Source organism: Zosterops lateralis (genome assembly GCF_965231275.1).
Source record: "Zosterops lateralis genome assembly, chromosome: 2".
Taxonomy (NCBI): domain Eukaryota; kingdom Metazoa; phylum Chordata; class Aves; order Passeriformes; family Zosteropidae; genus Zosterops; species Zosterops lateralis.
Window position 1 is genome coordinate 74,698,362 of NC_139763.1, and position 23,676 is coordinate 74,722,037.

A 23,676-nucleotide genomic window follows, 5' to 3' on the forward strand; every position below is an offset into this window, starting at 1 on the left:
ACCTGATTCGTAACTATCATAACACTGAGACTAATCTTGACAAACTGGTTTCTTGCAGGAGTCACAGCAGGATTTTTATTGGATTAGGAATTCAAAATTAAAATACCAATAAACTATTCTGTTATACAAGCAAAGAAAAAAACACATAATATCTCAGTGTAATAAAAACGGCTATGTATATTATAAATATAAAAGTATATTTATTACTGCATTCAAAACATATAATTATACAGCTTTTCTTTTATAATAACTTAAACATCACACCATCAGAGTCAAAGAGGGTATTTGGGGACCCCATCCACATAGTGGTTATTTGGGCCTGGGCCCTTGGGGAAGGGGGAAACCAAAGTTCACCTTTATTAATGACAGGTACAGGGAATTGTAAAGATAATCTGAAAATGGTATAGTAGTAATGTCTCTTTGACTTTCCTAAGTCTAATCCTATGAGAATGAATTTGAAGTAGCATAGGGAAATAAACACAATTTGAATGAGAGAACAATGACGGAGAAAAACACGCCTGAAAAAAAATGTTATGGTATCAGGAAGGGGAAAATTAAGTCGTGGTGCTCTGTGGGGGAACAGCTGAGGGTAGAGACCAACAATGTCTTGTGGCAGAAAATCCACAGCCAGGACAGTGATAAATATTTGCCCCAATGAGGGCAGAAGATTGCCTTTCCTGTAGCCAGCTCGGGGGTTCAGTTCCATCACCTGTGACACACACAGAGCATCATTAGCAGTACTATTGAAAACCCACCAGAGTGTGCAGAATGCCACCCGGTTCTCCAGGTGAGCTGCCCTGAGATGTGGCTGAAGACAGACAGGGTGTGAAAAATCCCGCGGCGTGGGGAAGCAGCACCAAAGAAGCAGGAGGTAAGAGCTGTAACGTTTCTAAGCGGAACGTTACAGGACTCGAGGCTGCGCAGGAAGCTGCGGGAAGTTAAAGGGTACACAGTAACTTACTGCTGTAACTGACCTGCCCGCACCGCACCGGGCACCGGGCTGGGCTGCTGCCGGGGGAGAGGGAACACTAACTCGGCTAGAGCCCTTGAGTTATCCCACCTAAACCCAGGGGAAGCGACACCGGGAGAGCTCGGACCCCCGCCCCAGCAGAAGCCGTGCCCCTCCCGGGGGCGGCCCCTCGGCGGGCACAAAGCGGGGCTGGGCGCTGCCCGGGGCACAAAGCGGGGCTGGGCGCTGCCCGGGGCACAGAGCGCTGCCGTCCCGGGGCCGCCGCTCATCCCTTCCTTCCGCCTGCTGCTCATCCCTCCGGTGCTCCCGCCTCCATCGCCGCCTGCCCGCCGCCGGTGTGCGCGGGGCCGGGGCAGCCATGGAGGAGCCTGGGGCTGCTCCTGCTGCTCCTGATCCTTCTGTTGCTGCTGCCGGGGCCGAGCCATCGCCACCGCCACCGCCACCGCCCGGGGCCGCCCCTCCGCGCCGGCTGCTGGCGCTGCTGGGGGCCAAGCTCTGCACATGGTGAGTGCCGGCCTCCACGTGGAGCGGGGGAGGGAAGGGAGGGAGGGAGGACAGGGGAAGAGTCCTCCTCGCTGCTGCTGGCGGCCCGGCGGGGATGCGGAGGCCGCTCTGTGCCTGTGCCGGGGCGGTGCGGAGCCTGTGGGGCCGGGCCGGCACTGGGGAGCCCGGCAGAGCTCTGGCCCCTGCCCGGGAACGCCGCTCCCATGCCAGGGCTGGTCCCCTGCGCCGCCAGCTCAGCCCGGGGATGCTGCTGGGCCAGAACTCGGGGTCGCCTCCCTGAGCGTGGGATTAGCCAGTGACGTTTTGGGATTAGTTTTGGCTCTGTTGAAGTGAGGCTGTCCTCTCACATATAAACACGTGCATTCGGCTTTTTTTCTTCTTCCGTTTTCCATCCTTTTCCCCGCGCTTTGTCTGTTTTGTAGTCCTGGATCAGCATCGTTATGGAGGACAGGTCATGGGGGGTGGCAAAGGGAATGGAACACAGTGACTGACATGAGAGGTGTGGAGTCCACAAAGACCAATAGCCCCATTTCCTCCTTCCGTGAATCAGATTAAGAGAGAGACCCGTTCAGGTAGATGAGCACTAGTTAAGCGTGGAAAGCTTGTGGGGAAAATAATCTGCCAAGCTGTGCAGACAAGCTGCTGCTGGAGAAGCAGCACCTTCCAGGAGAGCAGGACCACATCCTCAGACCTCTAGGCCATCCACTTACAGCTTCACTTTCCCTCTAGGAGGGAAAACCAGTCCCTGTTAAAAAGGCTTCTTTCGAGCCATAAATTTGGTCATAAATAGTTATTGCATCAGATTTGGCAGCCAGGGAAGTGCTGCTTTCCTGCCAGCCTCCCCTCCCAGCTGCAGTCTGCCTGCTGGACTGTGTGCTGGTGTGTGCTGGCCAGGTAGAGCCTTATTCCAATGGACAAACCCTCATCTTCTCTTTTGCTTTTAAGTTTTTCTCTTTTCATTCCTCCTGCCTGTCAGGAGAGACCCAGAAGGCAAGACAGAAACTTGTTGAGTTGTTCAGTAACCTCTACCTATGCCATTAGTTTTGCTAAGTGAGTCTATGGAAGGTACTTGAAAAGAAAGTCAAGAGCTTTCACTGAATTTTACAAAGTGTTGTCTGAGATACTGAATTGATTTTTTTTTTTTTTTTTTCCTCCAGGTGACAGCAGGCTCAGCCACTTCAGTTTTGTTAGAGGCCTTTCTGAGTCATAGGAAGGTTTAATAGTTGTATGTAATAAACTAGGCTGGTTATGGGGTGGTTTTTTTGGTGGCAGTTTTTTTGGTGGCAGGTTTGGTTTTTTTTTTTTTTTTTTTTTTTTTTTTTTGAGTAGAATCATTAGAAAATATATTTCTGGCGCTTTTCTGTTTCTTACCTATTGCAAATTAAATTGATGTCAGCTTCAAAGCAGAACATGGAGAAACAAACTTTTTGATGGTGTTAGTTCTTAAAAATATATTCTGTTGTTCTTAGTTAATTACTAATTATGCTGCAATATGGGTTTGGTCTGAACCTTCATTTTCCCTTAACCACGAGGATGAAAAAGTGAGATTACTAGAATTAAAAGGTAGCTTCCCACCCCCGGTGTAGGAAGGGTTCAGTAGTTAAAGCTAAATGCAAGTAAACTCTCTATGTGAACAGTGTTGCCAGGCTTTGCCATGTCAGTATTAGATGGGTGGCATAAATAAAATGAATATTTGAAAAGCTGTATTTATTGTAAGTTATAAATTCATATTAAAATTACAGGATTTAGTAAACTAATTGCCAGTAAAATTGTTAACTGTCATCTTAATAAATTTTCTTTAACTTCCTCTGATATAGACTCTGATTGTATTTTAATGCCTTGGTGTATTTTTTATTCTGCATTCTCCATACATGGAGCCAAGGAAAGCCAGCCTGAGTTTCTCATGATGTTGAGAGCTGCACATTGTTCAGTGTTCACTTTAAACTGTTTTGTGTGGCAAACTTTCATGCTCTAAAAAGTCCCCAAATGACTTGTATTGCATAGATATAGCTAGCTAAGATAGGGTGGCTGAAGGGAGGGGAGGAGTAATTACTTAGTAGCTTGCTACCAAGCATTAAAAGCCAACAATAACCCCTCCCCCCCCCTAAAAAAATAAAGGCCTTTTCAGACCACTTACCTTGAATCATCTGAGACTATAAAGTGAATTAGTCCTTTCCAATGCATTAAAAAAACCCCAAAATACCAGAGAGGATTAAGGTCTGGTCTGGAAAAGTTAATAATTAATATATTTCAAAACCTGATCAATTATTAATAAGAAAGTGACTGTCATCGATACTCATATCAATACCGAAATGAACAGAAACTTTTGTCTTTAAGGCATTTTTCTCAGAAGAAATTACCTTGCAAAGTGCAAGCAGTAGGATTTAAAGTTTGCTCTCGAGTTTTACAGGAGATCAAACATATTTTTTAAGATAAGCTAAGAGCCCAGTGCATCATGCCAGGAGCATGGTGATGTATTCTCAGTTTGATGAAATTAGTTTTGGCGCTTTGGCAAATGGTGCGAGGGGAAACCATTGCTGCTTCCTGCTGAGGCTTCCAGCTGGCACTGGGGAGCAGTCAGGGCAAAAGGCTGTTACCTTCTGAGAAAGTTGCCAGGTATGGAGCATTTTGGGATTCACAGAAGATATTTTTTGAGGGCAGCCTTCTACTGTTGGTAGAGTAAGTCTTTCTGTGTGTTTTTTGATGTTAACATTTAGCATCTGTTCAGGCAAGAAAAAAAGCCCTGAATTAAAACAGATTAAAACAGAGAAAAGCATGAGCTGTGATGAAGCCTGCTTGCTTTTCAGAGGCCTTTGTTACTGTAGAAGTAAATGCTGTAGCACTGCCAAGACATATATTAACCAAATAGCAATGATTGCTGGGGCAGTAACTACAAAGCAAACAGTTCTGGAGGTTCTGGACCTGCCTCTCTTCTCAAATGCAGAAATGCAGGGAGATAATTCCTTAGGTACTTTAAGCTGGGGAAATTTGTTTATTAGAAAAGCTGAGGATCAACTTTAATGGAGTTACTCCACTGCGAGAGAGAAGGTGGGTCTGTACTGTCTTCAGTAAATGATGGTTGAAGCAGCTCAATTGTTAACAAATTTGAATGGCAGCAGGTTTTCCCCATTTTACCTCTCATTGGAACATGGTTGCTGTCCAGTTGGCCACAGCCCTGCAATTAGAGTCCAGGCCTTTGGTGTAGAGAAGGTGGTGTAGCTTGGGAGGAGCAAAGTTGCCCCTTGCAGCTCATATCCTTGACAAAAATGTTTACAGCCCTTACTGCACAGAAGTCCAGGTTTAATGAGCCTCCTTAAACAAGCTTGTGAGGTGGTGTTGCCTGTGCTTCTGCCCTTCTCTGTGGCAACACCCTGGAGGTGGGTGAAGAGGAGTTTGTGTCCAGATCAGGGCTTCTGCCAGCCAAAGAAGCTTTAACCTCTCCTGGTAGCATATTGACATGTGCAGTTCATTTTGTGCAGCACACAGGCTTTGATCCAGTAAAGTTGAAGCAGTTTTGCCCAGTCATGCCTCTATTCATGTCTATCTTTGCCTCTACCCTCTCCTCCCAGCTAGTCCAAGTGCAGGGTGAGTTTAGTCCAGTAAACTGGTAAAGGCTTGTTGTGGTCCTTGTGTGCTGATGGTGGAGAGGAAAAATTTTCTGCTAGTTTGGAGCAAGAATTTTTATTTGAATAATAAAAAGAATATGTGTATTTTTTTAAATGCCTGAAATCGTGTTTTTGTATGTTGGTCACCATATTGTATCTTCCTTTGAATTTCAGTGGTTCTTCTGTCATTTTACCTGGTAAATGGCAAAGAAGCCAGAGTTCACAAGCCTGGCAAAAGGCAAGCTGGAATCCTCATCCATGCCTGCTTGAAATTTTAGCTAACCTACATCACATTTGTTCTAATGGCAGCTGTTTAAATTCTTTAGATGACCATAAAAAGATATTTCTGCATCATCCAAAATAATTAGCCAGAATGTGTCTGATTTGTTCACTAAATAGCACAATTAGACCATTGACCAGAATATAAAGAAATGAAAAAGAAATCAGTTACAATATAACAGAAGTGAGGTAGCTTCCTGCTATTTTTAATGAAAACCACCCACCACCCGCCAATACGTATTTTAGAAAATCTGTTTAGAAATGAGAATATTTTTCTTTCACACAACAGTAAGAGTTACTCAGATGAGTCTGGATAGTACCTTACAAGATTGTTGCATGATATATAATCATGTGTGAATGTGCACCATTCCTGGGATTGGCAAGGCCAGCTGTAATAAAGCATGGGGTTCAAATCTCTTAGAAGTACAACATGGTTGGACTTCGTAGAGATTTGCTGTCTCATCAGAATGGACTTGGAGAGAAAAATGTGCCCAGCAGCATTTTCAAAGTCAGAAGAGCTCAGTGTCAGGCTGAATTGAAAACAAGGTTCATGCAGGTGCATTAGAGTCTGTGCAAGGAAGATGCCTCCATTCCAAAAGGAAGGATTGATTGTGTGATTGTAGTTGGGTTTAGCACTGTTGAGCACACCCTTGTTATTGCCTGGCAGCTGGATTGCACAGCACAGCAGGGTGGGCTGGTGTTTACTGCACTGAAGTCACCCACATGGGGAAAACAGCCAGTGTTACTCCCAGGTGTTATGCCTGACACATGGCTGTCCTGCCAGAAAGTCAGCGTGGGCACAGGGTAGGTGCAGGATCCTAATGGGGTCCTTTCTTCTCTTGTTTGATTAATTTGAGTGGAAACAAATTAAATGATTGTGCAGACAGTTAAATTGTCATCAGTAGTCTTCAGAGCAAACAGATTAAAGGTGAACTTGGCAAACCTGTGCAGACAGCACAGGGCTGAGCTCCTGTCACTGTATATTGTGCATGTGCAGAGACTGGGATGGTAGAAATCTTCATAGCTCCACTGGCAGGAGAAAGAGCAAGCTGGAAAAAAAAGACATAGAGTTACATGCTCCTCTTTGTCTGGGAGCATCTGGAATATTCATCTTACATTAGGTGAAGAATTGCTACTAAAAGAACATGAACTTTTTTTTTTCTTTTTTTTTTTTTTCCCTGCTGGCTGTGTGTGGGACTTTAAAAGAGCTGTAAATGCAAACATGATCTTACCCAAAATGCATTCTTAACTCCTCCGTTGCAGCAGAACATGTAATAGAACTAAAAAAATCCACAATAAGAATTAACTATAATAATTTTTATTATAAGAAAGATTTATGTTAAGGTGAGAACAAGCAATGCCTGGAACAACCTCCACAGGGATATTGTGGAGTCCCCATCACTGGAAGTTTGCAAGATACAACTGGACAGGGCACTAAATAGTCTCATCAAGGTTTCCTTCATGAAAGGCTGGACCAGATGATCTTTGAAGATCCTTCCAGACTGAGCTGTCCTTTGGTTTTAGCATTGATACTTTTGTGTTTCTTTAGCACTACTCATCTTAAGGTCTGAGCTGACTAAAACTCAGGTCTCAGATGAGCCCAAAGGTAGCTGAGCTTTATCTATCTCCATGTTGTAGATCTTTGTTGACCAAAGTCGGGATGGAATTCAGTGGAGTACAAAGGATTTAACTCAAAACCTGCTTAATAAGAATAAGACCTGCTATTGGGTAGAGCCTGCCCAGGTGACCTGTTTGAAGATCCTTTTAAGTAACTGCATTTTCCATGGTTGGTGGTTTAAACTGACCTCTCTTTTCATGTGGCTGTCCTGAGGTCAGACTAGACCTTCTGCATACACAAAACCCTGCTTACCTGTAGGTCAGGGCAACACTGGTAGGGAGTAGAAAAAGAATAAAGTGTCAGTCTAAAAAATGGCATTTCCCCTGTAAAGCTAGCAAATATTTTTTTTAGAAACTTGAATGTTTAATTCTAAGCTTTCTGTTTTGTCTTTTATGTTCACAGGCATATTTGGAAAACTATAATTCTGGGCCAGTTGATCTCCTTGTTTATCTGTGGGACTGCTGTTACAAGCCAGTACCTGGCAGAAAAATACCAAGTTGGAACTCCAATGTTGCAAAGTTTCATCAACTATGTTTTACTGCTTCTAATTTATACAACAATGCTGGCACTTAGGACTGGTATGTGAAATACAGGGTGGGAGATTCTGGTTCATCATCTTTTTTTCTTCTTTCTACATTTTCCTTTCAAAATTTGAAAATAAAGACCTCAATAGTCATCCTAGTTTTAAAAGTTCCTGCTTTATAGCAACACATGGAAATTAACTTCACAGGTTAAATGTGCATTTAATTTGATAGAATGTCATATCTGTTTAGAGCTTTGTGCTCTTTGGTTTGAAGCCCTCTGTTATATTAGGAAAAATAAGCTTTGTTGTAACACACTTTGTTACCAGAGGCTATTTAGTATTCCTCCTATTCTTACTAGTTTACTCTTTAGACCACTCTAGTCTTGCTGTGTTTTTTTTTTTTTTTATGTGGAAGAATTTCTGTGCTTTTCACCATTTGCATCATTTCTTCCCAGGCTGTGTTTCCTGTCATTGTATCTTAAACAGGGACAGGCAAAGTCAACCTTGGTATTATTTATGCTTCTAAAAAGGAAAATTCCCTGCAACATTTTGTTGGAAAGAAACACATATTGATTGCTGCTTTCTTCTAAACAGGCAGTGACAGTCTCTGGCAGATTCTGAAAAAGAGGTGGTGGAAGTATATTTTTTTGGGGCTGGTTGATGTTGAAGCCAATTATGTGATTGTAAAAGCCTACCAATATACAACCCTCACAAGTGTGCAGGTAAGGACTGATCTCTCTTTATGAACTGTTGCTTTTATTGTAGTTTTGAAGTGGTTTCTAAAATGAGATTCATAGGACAGACATGGAAGCTATTTAAGCCTGAAAAGAACTTTCCAGTATCTATTTTCTCTCTGCAGTACAGGGAAGAGCATCCTGTATCATGAATAACTTTTCCAGGAAGCAGAGAAGATTGGCTGGTATTACCCTGTACCAGCTCTTGAGTTGAACCCTAATTATTTTGATAAAAGCACTTCTAAGAGTTTGCTGACATCCACTCAGTTTTTTCTCCTGGCAGAAAATAAAGATTTATGACCAGATAACAGTCACTCAGTGCAGGTTCTTGCTGATGACAGTGAGGTGGATCTCTTGCCTAGTCCTAAAAGCTGTGGGAGGTTTTGTGAGATGTAACCCCACCTGTGAGGACACTTAATATCAGCTGGTGTTGCTGCCCATGCAGTGAGGGATCAACCTTGTGGCTTTTGGATGTGGCAGTTCAGGTTCCTCTCTGGAAGAGATTGAGGGAAGGTCAGCACACATAAAGCAATAGAAGACATCCTCTGCAACACCAGTGCTCGATGCTGCATTGCTGCACTGGGATAAACCTTGTGTTCTGAAAAAGCTCTATAAACAGAAGGGCTAAAGCTGGGGTTTCTGTCACCCTACATGGACAAAAGCTGCTGGAAGAGTCAGTGCATTCCTCCTGCCCCCAGCTGTGGTCTCCTGAGCTTTCAGGGCCAGTTTTCTTGAACAAACTGCCTCAGAACACTGAGCAAAGCGGGAGTAACCCTGCTTTTGGCTGTGCTGTTGGTGAGCTGTGTCAGGCCCAAGTTAACTCACTGTGACTGCACATCTGCTATGGGAACATGGAGAGGTTGGTGCATGAGCAAGTAGGGAGTGTGTCCACTGCTGTTACCACTGGTGGGGATCTGTGCTTGGGATCATGACCCACCCATTACCTGAATAAAAGAAAAAAAAAAAAGTAACATGAAGACTTAGCTATTAGTTGGATTAGTTGGAAAGGAGTGTTTAGGTGTCAGTCTTATACAAAGTCAAAGTAATAGGGGTCAATGTTTAAGGTTTACCTGTAAAGCAATAAACTCCTGCAGTCTGGGTTCCCTTTAGAGAATTGCAGTAAATTTTCTTTGCACTGGTGAAGACAGGTTGTGTCTCTTGAGTTGTTTTGTCACATTTCCACTTCATACTTATGTGTTATGACTCATTAGGTCTTTAACCTCCTTATAAATAATGCCTAAGAAATAGAAGTTTTAAGAGTGACTTTTTTCAGTCTCAAGATCAAGTTAAGCTGCTAAGTGAGACACTGTTTGACCTTATACTTCACAGCTGAACAAGCCAGGACTTTAATCCAAATTCTCAGAAGTAGTAAAGCTATTCCCATGATTTCTTTCATAAAAATTAAGAATAGATATAACAGATTGTCCTGTCCAGTTGCCAAAAACTCAAGCATTTTCTGGGCCTTATTCCCTTGTGGCAACCTTGTGACTGATGCTGCTTTGTGTCAGTTCAATAACTAATTTTGTTGCAATTGCCTCTTGCCCTGAGGTTTCTTGCTGATTTTCTGAAGTCACCAGTTTCTCACCATTGTCGGAAATGAGCTACAGGAAAAAAAAAAAAAACCAACACAGCAAAAGCCTGTGATTTGCTCCAGTGCAAGGTATTTTGTTTTTGGCAAGCAAGTTTGCATCTACATCAGTACCTGTGGTTCAAAGCACCCAGCCTGATGATGGCCTGTCTGTGAGTGGATGCCCAGGGAACATAAAAACAGCACAAGGGTTTATGGCACCTTCCCAAATGCAGTGTAATCATTGTTAAAATGCTGTCTGGCTGGAGCTTCAGCTCACCACTATGAAACGTAGCTTCAAAGATAATTTTTTTTCAGCTCAGCAAGGAACTTCCATGTATTTTCTCACATACACACACAGAGGCAGAACTGGTTTCCCTTTAGATATCATTTTACAGGAGGGGTTTGGAGATTTTTAAGGTGATAACAGTGGGATGGCAGCTGTCATTTCTCAGTAAATACAGAAGAAGACTTTGGTCCACAACTGAACTGTTTCTCTGTGGCTGAGGCAGTGCCAGGATACTCCTTGCTGCCAGTGTCCTTTTTTCCTGTGGCAGAACTTGACTGTGCTGCAGTTTGACCACCTATTATGGTGCGAAGCTGAGTCAGGAGAGGTTCAGGTTGGATATCAAGAAAAGGCTTTTCATCCAGAGGGTGTTTGGGCACTGGAACAGGCTCCTCAGGGAAGTGGTCATAGAACTAACCCTGACAAAGTTCAAGAAGTATTTGAACAATAGGCACATGGTGTGACTCTTGGGGTGTGCTGTGCATGGCCACTTAAAGATCCTGATAGGTCCCTTCCAACTCTGGATATTCTGTGATAACAATTCTGTGGTTTATTGCAAAATACCAAGCGGTAAAGCTGTGGTTTGATGTTTTAAACATGTTATTTGGCACACTTAAAATTCACTCTGTAGATAATTCAGATAGTAATGTTTTTCAGGCAACTATTGACAGATCGTCAGCTGATGGAAGAGTGCTAGCCTAAAAAGGAGAAAATATAGGATGAGCCCCTGGGGCTCAGCTGGAGGCTGCCCTGAGGGAATCTTGTGGGGAATGAGCAGGATGAGCAGTTGAGCTTTCTTGCTTACAGAGCTGTCTGAAGCTGGCAATTATAAGCAAACCAATGACCTCCAACTGTCTGTGGTAATTTATTAACCATATATTAAAGCATCTTTTAATATTTTACCCTGATTTTAAAACCTCCTATAAACAGTGTGGCCAAAGCGTGGCTTGAGTTAAAACATTTGTAAATCTAATTACCAGGTTATCTGATTTTTCCCCCTGCCTTGTTAAAAATGCAGGCTAGGATTGAATAAGATGAGAGTTTGAAGAAGCTCTACTGGAAATAGTAGTCAGTACCATAGTACTGCTGTAAATGTTGTAAAACCTCAATAAATAAACATTATTCTTTTAATTTGTTCCATTGACACAATTCATTGTGATATTACATCTGCTTTGCACCTCTTTGATCTTGCTCCTGTACAGAAGAGCTCTGTAATGTACTAGATGAAGGGAAGGTAAGATCCAGTAGTTGGAAATCTGATTCCATCTGTCTGTAATTGAGGGTAATTGTCTCCTGGAACAATTAACAGAGTATGTTCTTCATCATTTGATGCCTGTGTGTCCTGACTACAAGTCCTCTAACCTTGGTGCTGTGGTTTTACAGTGTGTTCCTGGTATGCAGCAATTCCCCATCTGGAATTACTGAAAGAGTTTCTGGATCTCATGGTGTACTACTCCCTTACATCCTAATTAGGATGTTTTTTAAAGCCTTTCTACTCTTTTTCTTTGAGTTGAAAAACTGCTGGGAGGTTGGAAGGCTACATGCTAACATCTTAGTTATTGAGAAGTGAAAGTAGAGGAGGTGTTGACCACCAGAGGGGTAAAAATTTTGCTTTCTAATGGTTGTAGTATTTCTTGTTGTTTGATACTAGTCAAAACAGTCAAATTTGAAGGAAATGTTAGTGTTTTCTTCAGTCTAGACTAAAGGTAAGATAGAGAACAAGACCTGTGATGAGATAGAAAGTCACAGTGCAATATTTTCCATGGTGTAAAATTGTATTGAAATGTTTGGTATCACATACTGGGACTCAGGTAGTTGTAATGTCTCATAGTACAGCCTGAAGAAGTACTTTTGCACTTGATAGACTTTACAAACTGGACAAGCTGGAGGCAATCCGAGGAGCAAAGACAAAGAGTTGGAAGGATTAGAGGCACTGTTAGGATTGAATCTTCAATAGCTGCTCTTAGCACTATGCTTGTAAGACTTTACTATGTATAGTTATGAACAAGTAAAACCAGACTTATCATCAAAATGTTTACAAGTTTGGTTGAAGCCCTTGGGGACAATGGCACAGCACAGAAGTCAACTGCAGTGGTGCACTGAAGCAGGCAGTCTGGAAATGAGCATTAAGAACCAAAGGCTCTTGTCTTGATTGCAGTGATTATGCTCCAGTCCTACTGATCTGCACATATTTCACTGGGGCTTCAAGAGGCCAAGTTTTAAGGGCTGACGTTTGAGAGTAATTTCTGAGGAATCTTTGGGAAGTTGACTATATGTTCTGCTGTAGGCTGTTTCCTTATGTACATCTGTGGCATTCTACTGAGACAGGTCAGAAAATACACCTTTCCTTTCCTTCAACAAATTCAGAAACAAAATCTATTTTGTTGAATTAAATATTAAACCAATTATGATTAGCACATATATAGCAGTGTATATTCTTCTATTTTAAATACATAGCTAACTCTTGATTCTTCCTGTATTAAAGGAGAATAGGTAGAAGATCCTTGGAAGTGTCCAAGGCCAGGTTGGAGTGGTTGAGTGGAAGGTGTCCCTGCCCACGGCTGTAGGGTTGGAGCTCAATGAACTTTAAGGTCTCTTCCAATCCAAGCAGTTCTGTAATTCTACGGGTGGGTCTAACAGCAAAGCAAAGATACATAGAAACATGTAGAGAAAAAATAAAGAAAGGAAAGATAAGTCAGAGCATCAAACCTAAAACTGCAGGGTCAGGTCCTTGTCACAGTCACATCAATGTAAAATCAGATTACTTGTACCCATCAATAGTTCCATATTTTTGTACATGGAGCCCTGGGGAGCAATGCTGTTTCAGAGCAACATCCTAGCATTCATTTGTGAAGCTGAAAAGATTGATTAGATCCATCATTAGAAGAGTTCCTAAATCAGTGCTTTTCTACCTAGAGAAAGTGAACCCCTGTTCCAGCTCCTCCTTCACTTGCAAAATGCTTTTAATGGTGAAATGTGGATCTCACCTCTCTCTTAAACAAATCTACTGAGGCTGCTCTGCAGGTTTCCTTAACATTTGATGATTGGAAGTCAGATCCTGTGCATTTGCTTTCAGGATGTTGCAGTCCAGATTTGGGGTGGGTTTCTAACTCAAACAATTTTTCTGTACACACAGCTCCTGGACTGTTTTGGGATTCCTGTGCTGATGGCTTTGTCGTGGTTCATTCTCCGAGCAAGATACAGACTGATACATTTTGTTGCTGTTGCCATCTGTTTGCTGGGTGTGGGAGCAATGGTGGGTGCAGACATTTTGTCAGGGAGGAATGAGGGTGAAGGTAAGGAGTCCTTTATTGTGGGGCGGAGGGCGGGGGGGGGAAGAGTAGAGAGATGGTTCCTGCTGTGGACAGGAACTTGTAAAGCACAAATAGTAGCAGATACAGTTCTGTTTTAAAAGAGAACATGTTGCTATTTTTATTTCTTGTCCAGGAAGAGGAGATGTTGATTTTGTGGGGAGCTGTGGAATTTCTTTGCTTGTATGTTTGGATATTGCTTCCACCTTAAAAAAAAACCCTACTTGTGCTAAGTTTAAATCATTCATTAGACATTGAGCTGCTTTCATTACACAATGTGATGGAAAGTCTCATTCCTGAAAGCTTGTTCACTTTGACTGTCATGTGAGATGGTTTAACAGAAGAAGCTGCCTCACCCTGCAAACCTTGTTTATACAGCATCATCCTGCCAGCAGCCAGACTTCTCTGATTTGCTGTTTTCTCTGGGTGCAGGTACCACATAAAAAGTTGCTCACAGCAGCTGACTTCTCAGAGTTCTCTTTAGCAGACCCAACAGAAATGGTCCATGTGTCCCCAAGGTTACAGCCTGGAAATCAGGGGCTTTTTATGGGAGTGCAAGAGGAGGTGGGGCAGCATGGCAGGATTCCTGGGACCTCTGTGAGGGAATCTGGGCTCTGGGGCCAGGAGCCAGATGGGTGCAGATAAGTGCAAGTGTTGTCTTCTCTATGACAGATGCCTAAATCAACCTATATCATAGCAATCTTACTTTGAATAAGAATTTTGAATTTTCAGAGCCAGAGGGTATGAGAGAAGGTAAATTTCAGGGCATTGCCTTCGTCAGGCAGCATAGAGATAAGACTGTGTAGTGTTATTTTGGGGCCTTGCTGTAGGTAAGACATAAGACAAGCTGAAGTATAGCTTTACTGCTATGTGGTACAAGTATCTGGGAGGGAGAAGAATGTTTCCCTGAGACATTAGGCAGTTTTTCTTTATTTGCTGACCTGGAGATCCTTTCTGCTGCTTACCCTCCAATTTTAGACGTAATTTCTTAGTGATTGCCTAGGGAAGGAAAAGTTAAACCAATCAAAGGATTTAAATAGCAGTGATCCTCTTGCTATTTAGCTGATGCACAGAGACATTTAATGATGAGTGATTGTAGCACTGGGAGTCCCATTTGGAGAATAAATACACTGCAGCAGGACACACCTGTCTGCACTGCCCACTTAGGACATGTCATAAACCTGAGTCCAGGTCCTTCCAAAATCAATAGACTGATTTTAGCAAGCCTTGCATCAGGCCTTACTGCAAAAGTAGGGACAATATTCTCAAAATGCAGAGAGCATCTCTAACTGGGAATTTGCTCAATTCCCTACAGTGCCTGAGGTCAGCAGAAGTAGGATTGGACCAGATGATGCAGCAGTGTCTTGGCTGGGATGACAAGTAAATGCTGGGTTTATCTCACTCCACACTGTGCAGGGTGAGGTGAGCAGGCAGCAGAGTCTATGCTCAGAGACTCCTCTGCACACACAGGAAGGGTTTCCTTCCCTCTTCCCATGGAATGAGCTAGGAAGATAGAAATGTTCAAGATACATTTGCTTGCTTTTTAAAGGAAAGTTAAAAAGTGTTTATGGCATTACCCTTATTGTGGATTAATATTTCTGTACAGGTAGTGACGTGGTGATTGGAGATGTCTTAGTGCTTCTTGGTGCTTCTTTGTATGCCATTTCTAATGTGAGTGAGGAATACATTGTGAAAAATCTGAGCAGAGTGGAGTTTCTAGGAATGGTGGGCTTGTTTGGGACTATTATCAGCGGTCTACAGCTGTAAGGATCTAATATTTATTTTAAAACTAATTAAGAATATACTACAAATGATTGCTTGTATACACTGATACGATGTTATTAAATTCTTTGTTGCATCTTTATTTGGCCTATATGGGAGTCCTTCCACTTGAATTGATTTTTCTTGCTGATCAGTATCTATTTTATATCCTTTTTATGTGCACTACTCTTATTGCAGCAGTTCTAAAGATGAACTCCTGCAGCTGAACACATAGGATACTTGGCTGTATTTTTCATTTTGTTGGTGTTTGTGAGAACACTCAGTATGCTGAGGACTGTTTATAGGAATGTATTTCTTAATGGATTTTCTCTGTGGAAAAGATTAGGAGATAATTGTTCACAGGAGATCTTCCATAATATACACTCAAGTTTAAAATGAAGCCATATATACTCTTAAAAATAACCACATTTGAGTAACAGACCAGATGCACTTAAGTCTGTCTAATGAATTATATAGTCCTCATTTCTCATCATTATATTTAATAATTTCTTCAAATGGTATATTAAATAAAACTGAATTGCTGAAAACACCTATGAAGAAGGCATAAGAATTAAATAACAGTGCTCTTGACTTTCAGGCACTTTAATTTTCATGTCTCGTTTCATGCTTGTTAGATGCTTGAGCTAGTGTCATTCAGTAAAATTTGAAATAAAAGTAGAATGGCTTATAAATCAAAATATTTCTAATATATTTGGTAATTAAATTCTCTATTTGAGCATGATTTTTTCCTTTTTTTACTATATTATATCTTTTCTCTACCTCTAGAGCCATTGTGGAACATAGGGAGCTAATGAGAGTTCATTGGAACTGGGAAGTTGGTATGTGTATGAGAAAATAACGTGCATGTTACAGAACACTGGAGAATTATAATAATTTAGACTTTAAATGGTGGGGCTTTTCCTTCTCTGAATAACAAGCAGCATTAATATTATATTTCACAAGTTTATTTTCTTCAAACTTTGCAGCTCAGCAAAGAGAGAGAGTGTGCAGGATTGACCATTAAAACAGGTTTTGCATTTTACATATAACTTGAAATTATTAAAAATGAAACCTGTTTAGTTACTGATGTGTTTGTTGTTGAAACATCACAAGAACATTCTTCTGTTGTTCTTCCTAAATGAAGTACAGGAAAATTTGATACATTTTGACTGAACAGAACTAAATGTCAAGAAGTGTGGCTCTAAATTTCTTCAGTCAGCTCTTATGTTGTGTAAAAATGAACAATAATTTCTTCTATAGATACAGTAATTCTTGCAATACAAGATAATCTTCCATGCTTCTCTTACATGTACATTCCCGTATCTTTTAGGAGAGAAAAATGCATAGTTTTAAAGCATCTGAAGCATATCAGTGCTTTATAAAATCATAGTTCCATGCCTGAGGAGTAACTTGTCACCTTGTTTTGTAGCACTGCTGTTCACAGTCTTTGCCCTGTGCATGTTTGCACTGTACAGCTTCATGCCAGTTGTGATGAAAATTACCAGTGCGACCTCCGTCAACCTGGGCATTCTGACCTCAGATCTCTACAGTCTCTTCTTTGGGCTTTTCCTGTTTCGCTACAAGGTGAGTGAGTTCATTCCTTCACTTTCACGTTCTTCCAGTTATATTTCTACTCCAAAATCATAAATAAAGCATAATGTTCTTAAAAGCCCCGGAACAGTCGTTGGCACCTGCACATTTCTGCAGCTTCTGTCGTTCATTGTTGGCAGGTGTCAGTCAGGAAGAGTCCTGTTAGTCAATCACAAAGCCTTGCACCATTAGCCAGAGAGCCATTTTCAAACCATTTCACACTTGAAGGAGCGAGTTAATGTTAAGAGATAGTAAATAATTTCCTGAGATGTTCCAATAATGGAGTTCTCACTGAAAGCCTTTTGTGGAGAAGTATGTTAGATCTGGTTCACTACTGCAAGTGTCACTGGAGAGGGTTTGAATCTCCCTGTCCTGAAAGGCATTTGGTGTCTGGAAGAGGACCAGTTTGATTTTCAGAAAATAATATTTTCTTTCAGAAGTTTAATCTGTCCATTACCCACATTTTGGGATGAGAACCAAGCTCTCTTAGGGCTGCTGCTAAGGAGAGACCAAAGGATCTGAAAAAATACAGATAAATATATTATTCTGTATATTCTCCAAAAGGCAGTTACTTTTATTGTGCTCTAAAATATTTTTGGCAGTGTCTACTCAAGCTAAATGACAGTGCTAAAAGGATTTCATTCCACCCTTTGCTTTTCATCCAGAATCACTTGTGAGAACCTAGCTCATTAAAGTAATTGGAGTAATTGAGCCAGCCACTCTCAGTGACTGGAAGAGCCAAGTGAAAAGCTTGTGAACTTTGCTTAGGAACTTAATTTGTATTATTCCATGTGGTTGCTCTCTCTTCAGCCAGAAGCTTTTAGGTCAGATTTGTTTTCTGAAAATGAAGGCCGTGCAGAGTCTGGTTATGGTAGGGTCTGACAGCAGCTCGATTTTCCTTTTCAAGAGTCTCTTAGCTCAGCTTTCCTCCCTGTTTTGGGTTCCAAACTTTGCTCCAAACTCCAAAGCATCCATTAAAAATGAATGCAGGAAGCAAATTACGCTTATGGTCTAAAAATTAAATCCTTTCTAAGTCACTTCCAAATGCGGATTTTTGCTCCCAGATAGCTTAACTCAATAAGGGATTATAAATTTATATTCATAATGGTGAAGAGGAAGAAGAGACTTGGAAGGAATATATTAAATTTTTATTTTTCAGGTTTTTAGCTTATTTTGGGAGGAGACCATCTCATAATTGTTAACAGCAAGGTATTCTGGTACCAAAAAGAAAAAAGAACAGGTGAAGATTTTGGGATTGTGTTGAGAGAACTTCAGATATTTATTGAAATAGGAACTTGCATCTGGGGTTAGAAACAATGAAGTAACAAAAAGGGGAGCAATAATAATGCCACATCTTTAGTAATCAGAGGATCTGAGATAAGTTATTATCTCATCTGTTATCTGAGATAACCGTGAACTGAGAGAGTCTAATTTTGACATGGCTCTTAGTAGAAAATCTTATTGCCAAGGTAACCATGTAGTTTCTTCATCTATGGGGCAAAGCAACCAAGTTGGATGTTTGCTGGATTAAAAAGCACTCTGGACATAGGAATCTACAAGCAAAAATTCAGGGAGTTGCTCTGTATTCCCCATTATCATGTGGTATTTTCACAACAAGCTGCTGGAGGCTTGGCTGGGCTGTAGAGTGAAGAGAGCCATGGGGAGCTCTGAATTGCCACTGTCTGAGCCTGCTCTGAAACAAACAAACAGAAGGACCACGATCAGTGGCTACAGCAGAGACCAGGCCCAGGATAAAGTTTTGAAACACTTGTGCACAGTGTTTTGCTAATGCACTTAACTTTTCAGCCCCATCTGTGTCTGTTTTAAGTGAAATGTGAATTTTTCACACGTGTTTTAATCTCTATTTAATTTTTTTTCCTTTTACTCCATAATGAATCCTTGCTGTGCTTCCTAATGAACTAATTATATAGATACCTGTAATCCCTCAAGAGATACTGAGAAAGATCTTCACATGCATTAATTGTATAAACCACTGTAGAAGGGAGTATACTGCACAAACAGACACTAGATGGAGGTACAGTCCTCCAGTAACATTTAAAATACTCTCTAGGCTCAGCAGTGGGAATGAGGATATTGGCTGCACAAAGTGTGACCAAAATCAGTGTCTGAAAAATAAAGTTGTTGCAATATTTGAAATAAAAAAAAATAAAATAAAAAAGGAAGAAAAAACCCAGGAAAAAACCCCAGTGAGTTCTCCTCAAAAGGAGAAAAAAAAGAAAGAGTGTAGGCCTGATGGGGCAGTATGGGTAATGTTCATCTGTGTCAATAAGTGCAAAAATACAGGCAGACCTTGAGTCACAGCTGCACAGCAACAGCTTTGGCACCCTGCCTTGGTGGCTGTATCCTCTCCTGGAGGAATTGACTTCCAGCCTTGTGCACACTGCACTGCAAGAGGGGTCTGCAGTTCCTGTGCCTGCCCAGCCTCAGGCCCTTGTGCACAGGCACATGCTCATGCAGGGCCTTGGGCAGGTGGTTGGATACATCCCCAGGCTCTGCCCATTTGCTGGGAACAGGTCAGTGAGAGGTGTGACCAGGGGTGATCCTGCTGGCTCTGTTGGGATAGTTCAGAGCTTGATGCTTCCTCCCATGTGGAGTGAACACTTGAGTCCCAGCTCTTCCAGGCAAACAGCCAACAAGGTGAGGAGAAAGGGCATTTAACACAAGGCCACTGTGTTTCAGTCTGCTTTTCCTTTTGTGTGCTGCCATCCAAGAGTTTCCAAGCCAAGTGACTGCCAACTAGGAATTGCAATGCCTTAGTTTTAGATGCATCAGTCTCTTTTGGAGGAGAGTCCACTGTCTAGGTCCTATCATTCAATTCATCCTGATAAACTAAAACATATTTTTCAAGCATATCTAAGGAAGCTAAGGAGGTTAGAGCATATTGACTGAGATATGTAGGATATGCTGTGTCATTCCCTCCTAGTGTTTAATCACTGTGGTTTGACAAAGAGAATATGGAGGATTTTAATAAACCTGCTGAAAAGTGTTCCTGGCTATGGATAACTTCAGCACTTGGTATTATTGAATCTGGTGTTACGAAGTAAGTATTTATCTTTCTGTCAAGGTGGATGAATCTTTGCAATTATTGGAATTTTAACAGGCAAGTGAACAATAGAGTGCCTGATGTATCTCTGCAATTTGTATTTGCTTCACAGCTTGCAAATGACAATCTTGTAAAAGGAGCCCCATCCCCTGTCCCCTCAAGGACCTGCTGGGTGTAGAGAGCAAACTGTTTTGATCCAGCAATAACACTCATGTAAGCCCTGCAGATGGGTAAGAGATCTATGCAGAGAACCAGCTGCTCTGGTGATTTGCAATAGCACAGAGATTCATCTCTTGCCAGAACCTGAAATATTGCACATGCTGGATCAAAATTCTCTTAGGGGTAGAGTGTTTCAGTATTCATATATGTAAACAACTTCCATTCAGTATGACTGTGTTTACACCCATTTGCTCTCTCTCTGTTAAGATTCTTGTATGTAGACCTGAGAAAACTCCCTGCCCAACAGTCAGGGAGAAAATCAGCCAGTGGTCCAAGTCTTTAAGTCAATAGAGCTGTTGAATTTTGGTTTTCAGACCTGAATCCAGCTCATGGTGATAATTAAAATATTTTTTACAAGGAAGGGTGGCTTTCACATTCTTGAAACAAGCCAGCTTTGACATGTTCTTACATCAGGCACGACTTAACACATCTCTTTCTCTCCTCTGCCAGTTTTCAGGTCTTTACATCCTGTCCTTTGTCGTCATCATGGGGGGCTTCGTGTTGTACATCTCCACTCCCACTCACACAGCAGAGCCCACGGCGCTGCCGCAGCCCGGCAGCTCCGGCCTGGACAACGCCGCGCTGAAGCTGGAGGAGAGCGACGGCGACGCCCCGGCTGTAACCGTGCAGTTCACAAGAGGAGAAACCGTGGTGGTCAGCACTGATTAAAGAAATGGCAGCACTTCAAAACAGAGCTTTTTTTTTTTTTTAATTGCCAAATTTCCCTCAGATATTAATCCAGAGAACTGTCCTACTGCCAAGGCACATGTCATACTGTGCTGGGTTTTATGCACTTGATACACTTTTAAGGCCAGATCCTCAATCAGTGAAACTGTATTGATCTGCCCTTGCAGAAAATCTGGCCTTTAGACAAAGACAGATTAGTATTTATGTGGAGTCTCTGGAAAGTGAGAGACTGTTATTTTTAAGTGTTTAATTAACTTAACAACAAATGCTTGGGGAAAAACACTAAGCCAAAGCAAGCTCCCGGGTCACATCATGGGGAGCAAATATGTTTTATATTGCCTTAGGGACCTAAATCTGCATGATGCTGTCTGAGGGCCACATGGTTTCCACCCCTTGGTGCAGAGTGCTCTCAGATAGCATCTTACAAAAGCTGCTCAGCTTCTCATGGGACCTGGTTCTGCAAGCCATAGGGCATTCATACACCTTCTACGTGCTGGTGGACTTCATTCCTCTACGGAAGGATTTGCTGCCTCCATTCCACCAAATGTTCGTCTCTCCATATTGCTGCACTCCCTGTCACCGGTGGGGCTGCTACATGTATTTCATTTTTAATTTTGCTAGTATGGAAAGTTTTAAATATGTTTTTTTATAATTCCTCCTATTTCTCTCTGTGGCCTTTTGTTTGGTGCATTCCTGTTAGCTGTGGGGGAGGCAAACACAGGCACTTCCTCTCTTCAGTAGAACTGGAAGTGGGGGGATTTTCTGCATGAGAAAGCAATGAATGAACGTTCACTTCTCAGTGAATTTCTCCCTGAAACAGGACACATTTCTGCTGAAAGGGTTGTAATAAAATTGGCGTTTCTTCAAAAAATTGAATCATCTAAGCCAACTCTCATGGCAACAATAATGATATAATATCTAAAAAGTTAGGTGCTTTCAGTAGATACACTGGCAATTTTCTACCTTTATATTTACAATAAATGTTTAAAAAAATACAAGGCTGCAGTTTTAAAATCTGTAAAACCATACTAGGGTTTTATTTTATTTTATATTTTATACAAGCCTTCATAGCTCAGGTGTATGAAGTAAAAAAAAGAATAAAGTATTCAGCAGCTGGAGAGTTGGTCTTGGTTTGCTTATTTTTTAAGCTAGGATATCTTTACTGCTCAAAATTGTTTTCATTAATTTTGCCGACTAAATAATCCTTTTACTGGTTAAGCTTTGCTCTGGAAGGAAACAAAACATTTTCTGAAGATACTAGTGGTCAAATGACACAGACTGGGTTTGTGCTTCTGGTGTAGGTTTTTCAAGCAAAATTTTCCAGGAAAAATCTTACCTGATTGTAATTTAACAATAGGAAAACAAAGGTTCAACAGATACTACAGCAACAATCACTGCTCTTTCACTGTGTACTTCATGTACAGAAGGGTAAACATGTGCTGATGTTTTATGGAGAGCATTTGGGTCCTCTCCCATGTAGAATGCTCCTTTTGAGGGGGGGGGTGGTATTTATTTTGTTTTTTAAAATTATGTGGTATATGATCAGTGTAACATAACAGTAGTGTAACATAACATAGATTTTATCCGAAAGTACATGGGAGTGTGTATTGACTCAGGCTTTGGCTGGTCTTCAAAACACAGGGCTGGTGTGAGTGCTTCAGGTCATCTTCTCAATTTATAGACCACTGAAACCAAAATTGTGTGAAGCATGGATGAGATTCTAGGCGCAGTCTGGATTTTTTCTTCAAAGGCTTTTAAAATCTGTATTAGGCAGCTGGAATCTGATTCAAGCAAAGTGGGCCAGGCAGGATTTCTGCTGAGCTGCAAGGAGAGGGGAGCAGTGTGGGGCAGCTCAGATACCCCAGCATGGACACCTTAGTGGTTTGACACTTATATACTGAGTTGAAAATGTTCCACAGATACAGGCTGTGATTTAATTCCTTATGCTGTGATTTTTATGCCTTGTCTAGCTCAGATTCACAGTTGTTAATGCCACCAAGAAGGTCTTTCAAGCTCTCAGTAAGAACAAGGTTGATTTTTTTGGTCAATCCTTCTGTCAATGACTGTGCTCTTGCTGTCCTCCTGATGGCTCCCATTTATCTCCTTGTGATCCTGCAGGATGCAGGGGCCTCCTCTGGCAGCCTGGGATGGTGGCCAGCCACATGCTGATAGTCATGCACATCTAGTGTCCTGTCTTTCATCACCTTAAATCTCTACTCCATTCCCATGAAATGGCTGTCTGGGTGGAGTTGAGGCAAAGTTGACTTGCAGAAGAGCTCTGCATCACAAACCAGAGCCGTGGTGTGGTCCAAGCTCTGGGCACATGAGGTACTTGAAGCCTGACCTTGAAGAGTCCTCAGCAAGGGGTGCTGATCCCACAAACCTGCTTTGTGTAGGAGGGGACCAGATAGATCGGTCATCCTTGCTGTCTGTCCCATGAATCAGAATGATATGTGTGCAGACTGTTGAAGAAAGATGCATTGCTTCAGAGCACAGGTGACACATGTATTGCTTGTGGGGAAACAAATGTTTGATTAACAAATCACATATGCCAGATCCTCTGGTGCCTCTGAGACAAGGTGCCTGGGTGAGTCTTTAACATAAATCTTTCTGGAATATTGGAATAAGCTGGAGAAAAAAACATTCCATCTGTCACTTGCATTAAACACAAGAATCCAAATAAAAATCTGTGACATCCAGCCTACCTCCAAGGTTTGGTTACAAAACAGCAAAAGTTTTCTGGCATCAAAATGTCATGGTGTGTTTGGGAAGTAAGAAATTAGTGTGTCACTAATTGAGTCCTAACATCTCTAGAGCTTGAGGAGAGGATGGGCTTCTGGACATCAGCTATTTTAAGGTTTTTGACCTTTTCTAGGTTGCATGGTTCTGGAAGATGTGATGTCTGGAACAAGCACATCAGTTCTTGTCAGCACCATTTATTCACGCTATTTATTGTGG

General features: G+C 41.7%; 1 protein-coding gene across 1 annotated transcript; it reads left to right on the plus strand.

Annotated features, from left to right (window-relative positions):
* Positions 1-1,328: 1,328 nt before the first annotated feature.
* Positions 1,329-21,836, plus strand: SLC35F2 (solute carrier family 35 member F2; the record flags this gene model as incomplete). Its single annotated transcript, XM_083855243.1, has 8 exons — positions 1,329-1,474; positions 7,379-7,554; positions 8,094-8,221; positions 13,223-13,382; positions 15,004-15,160; positions 15,945-15,997; positions 16,588-16,742; positions 20,482-21,836. 8 exons carry the CDS (start codon positions 1,329-1,331, stop codon positions 20,698-20,700), a joined length of 1,194 nt encoding a protein of 397 aa, XP_083711369.1. The 3' UTR covers positions 20,701-21,836.
* Between the last annotated feature and the right edge of the window lie 1,840 nt (positions 21,837-23,676).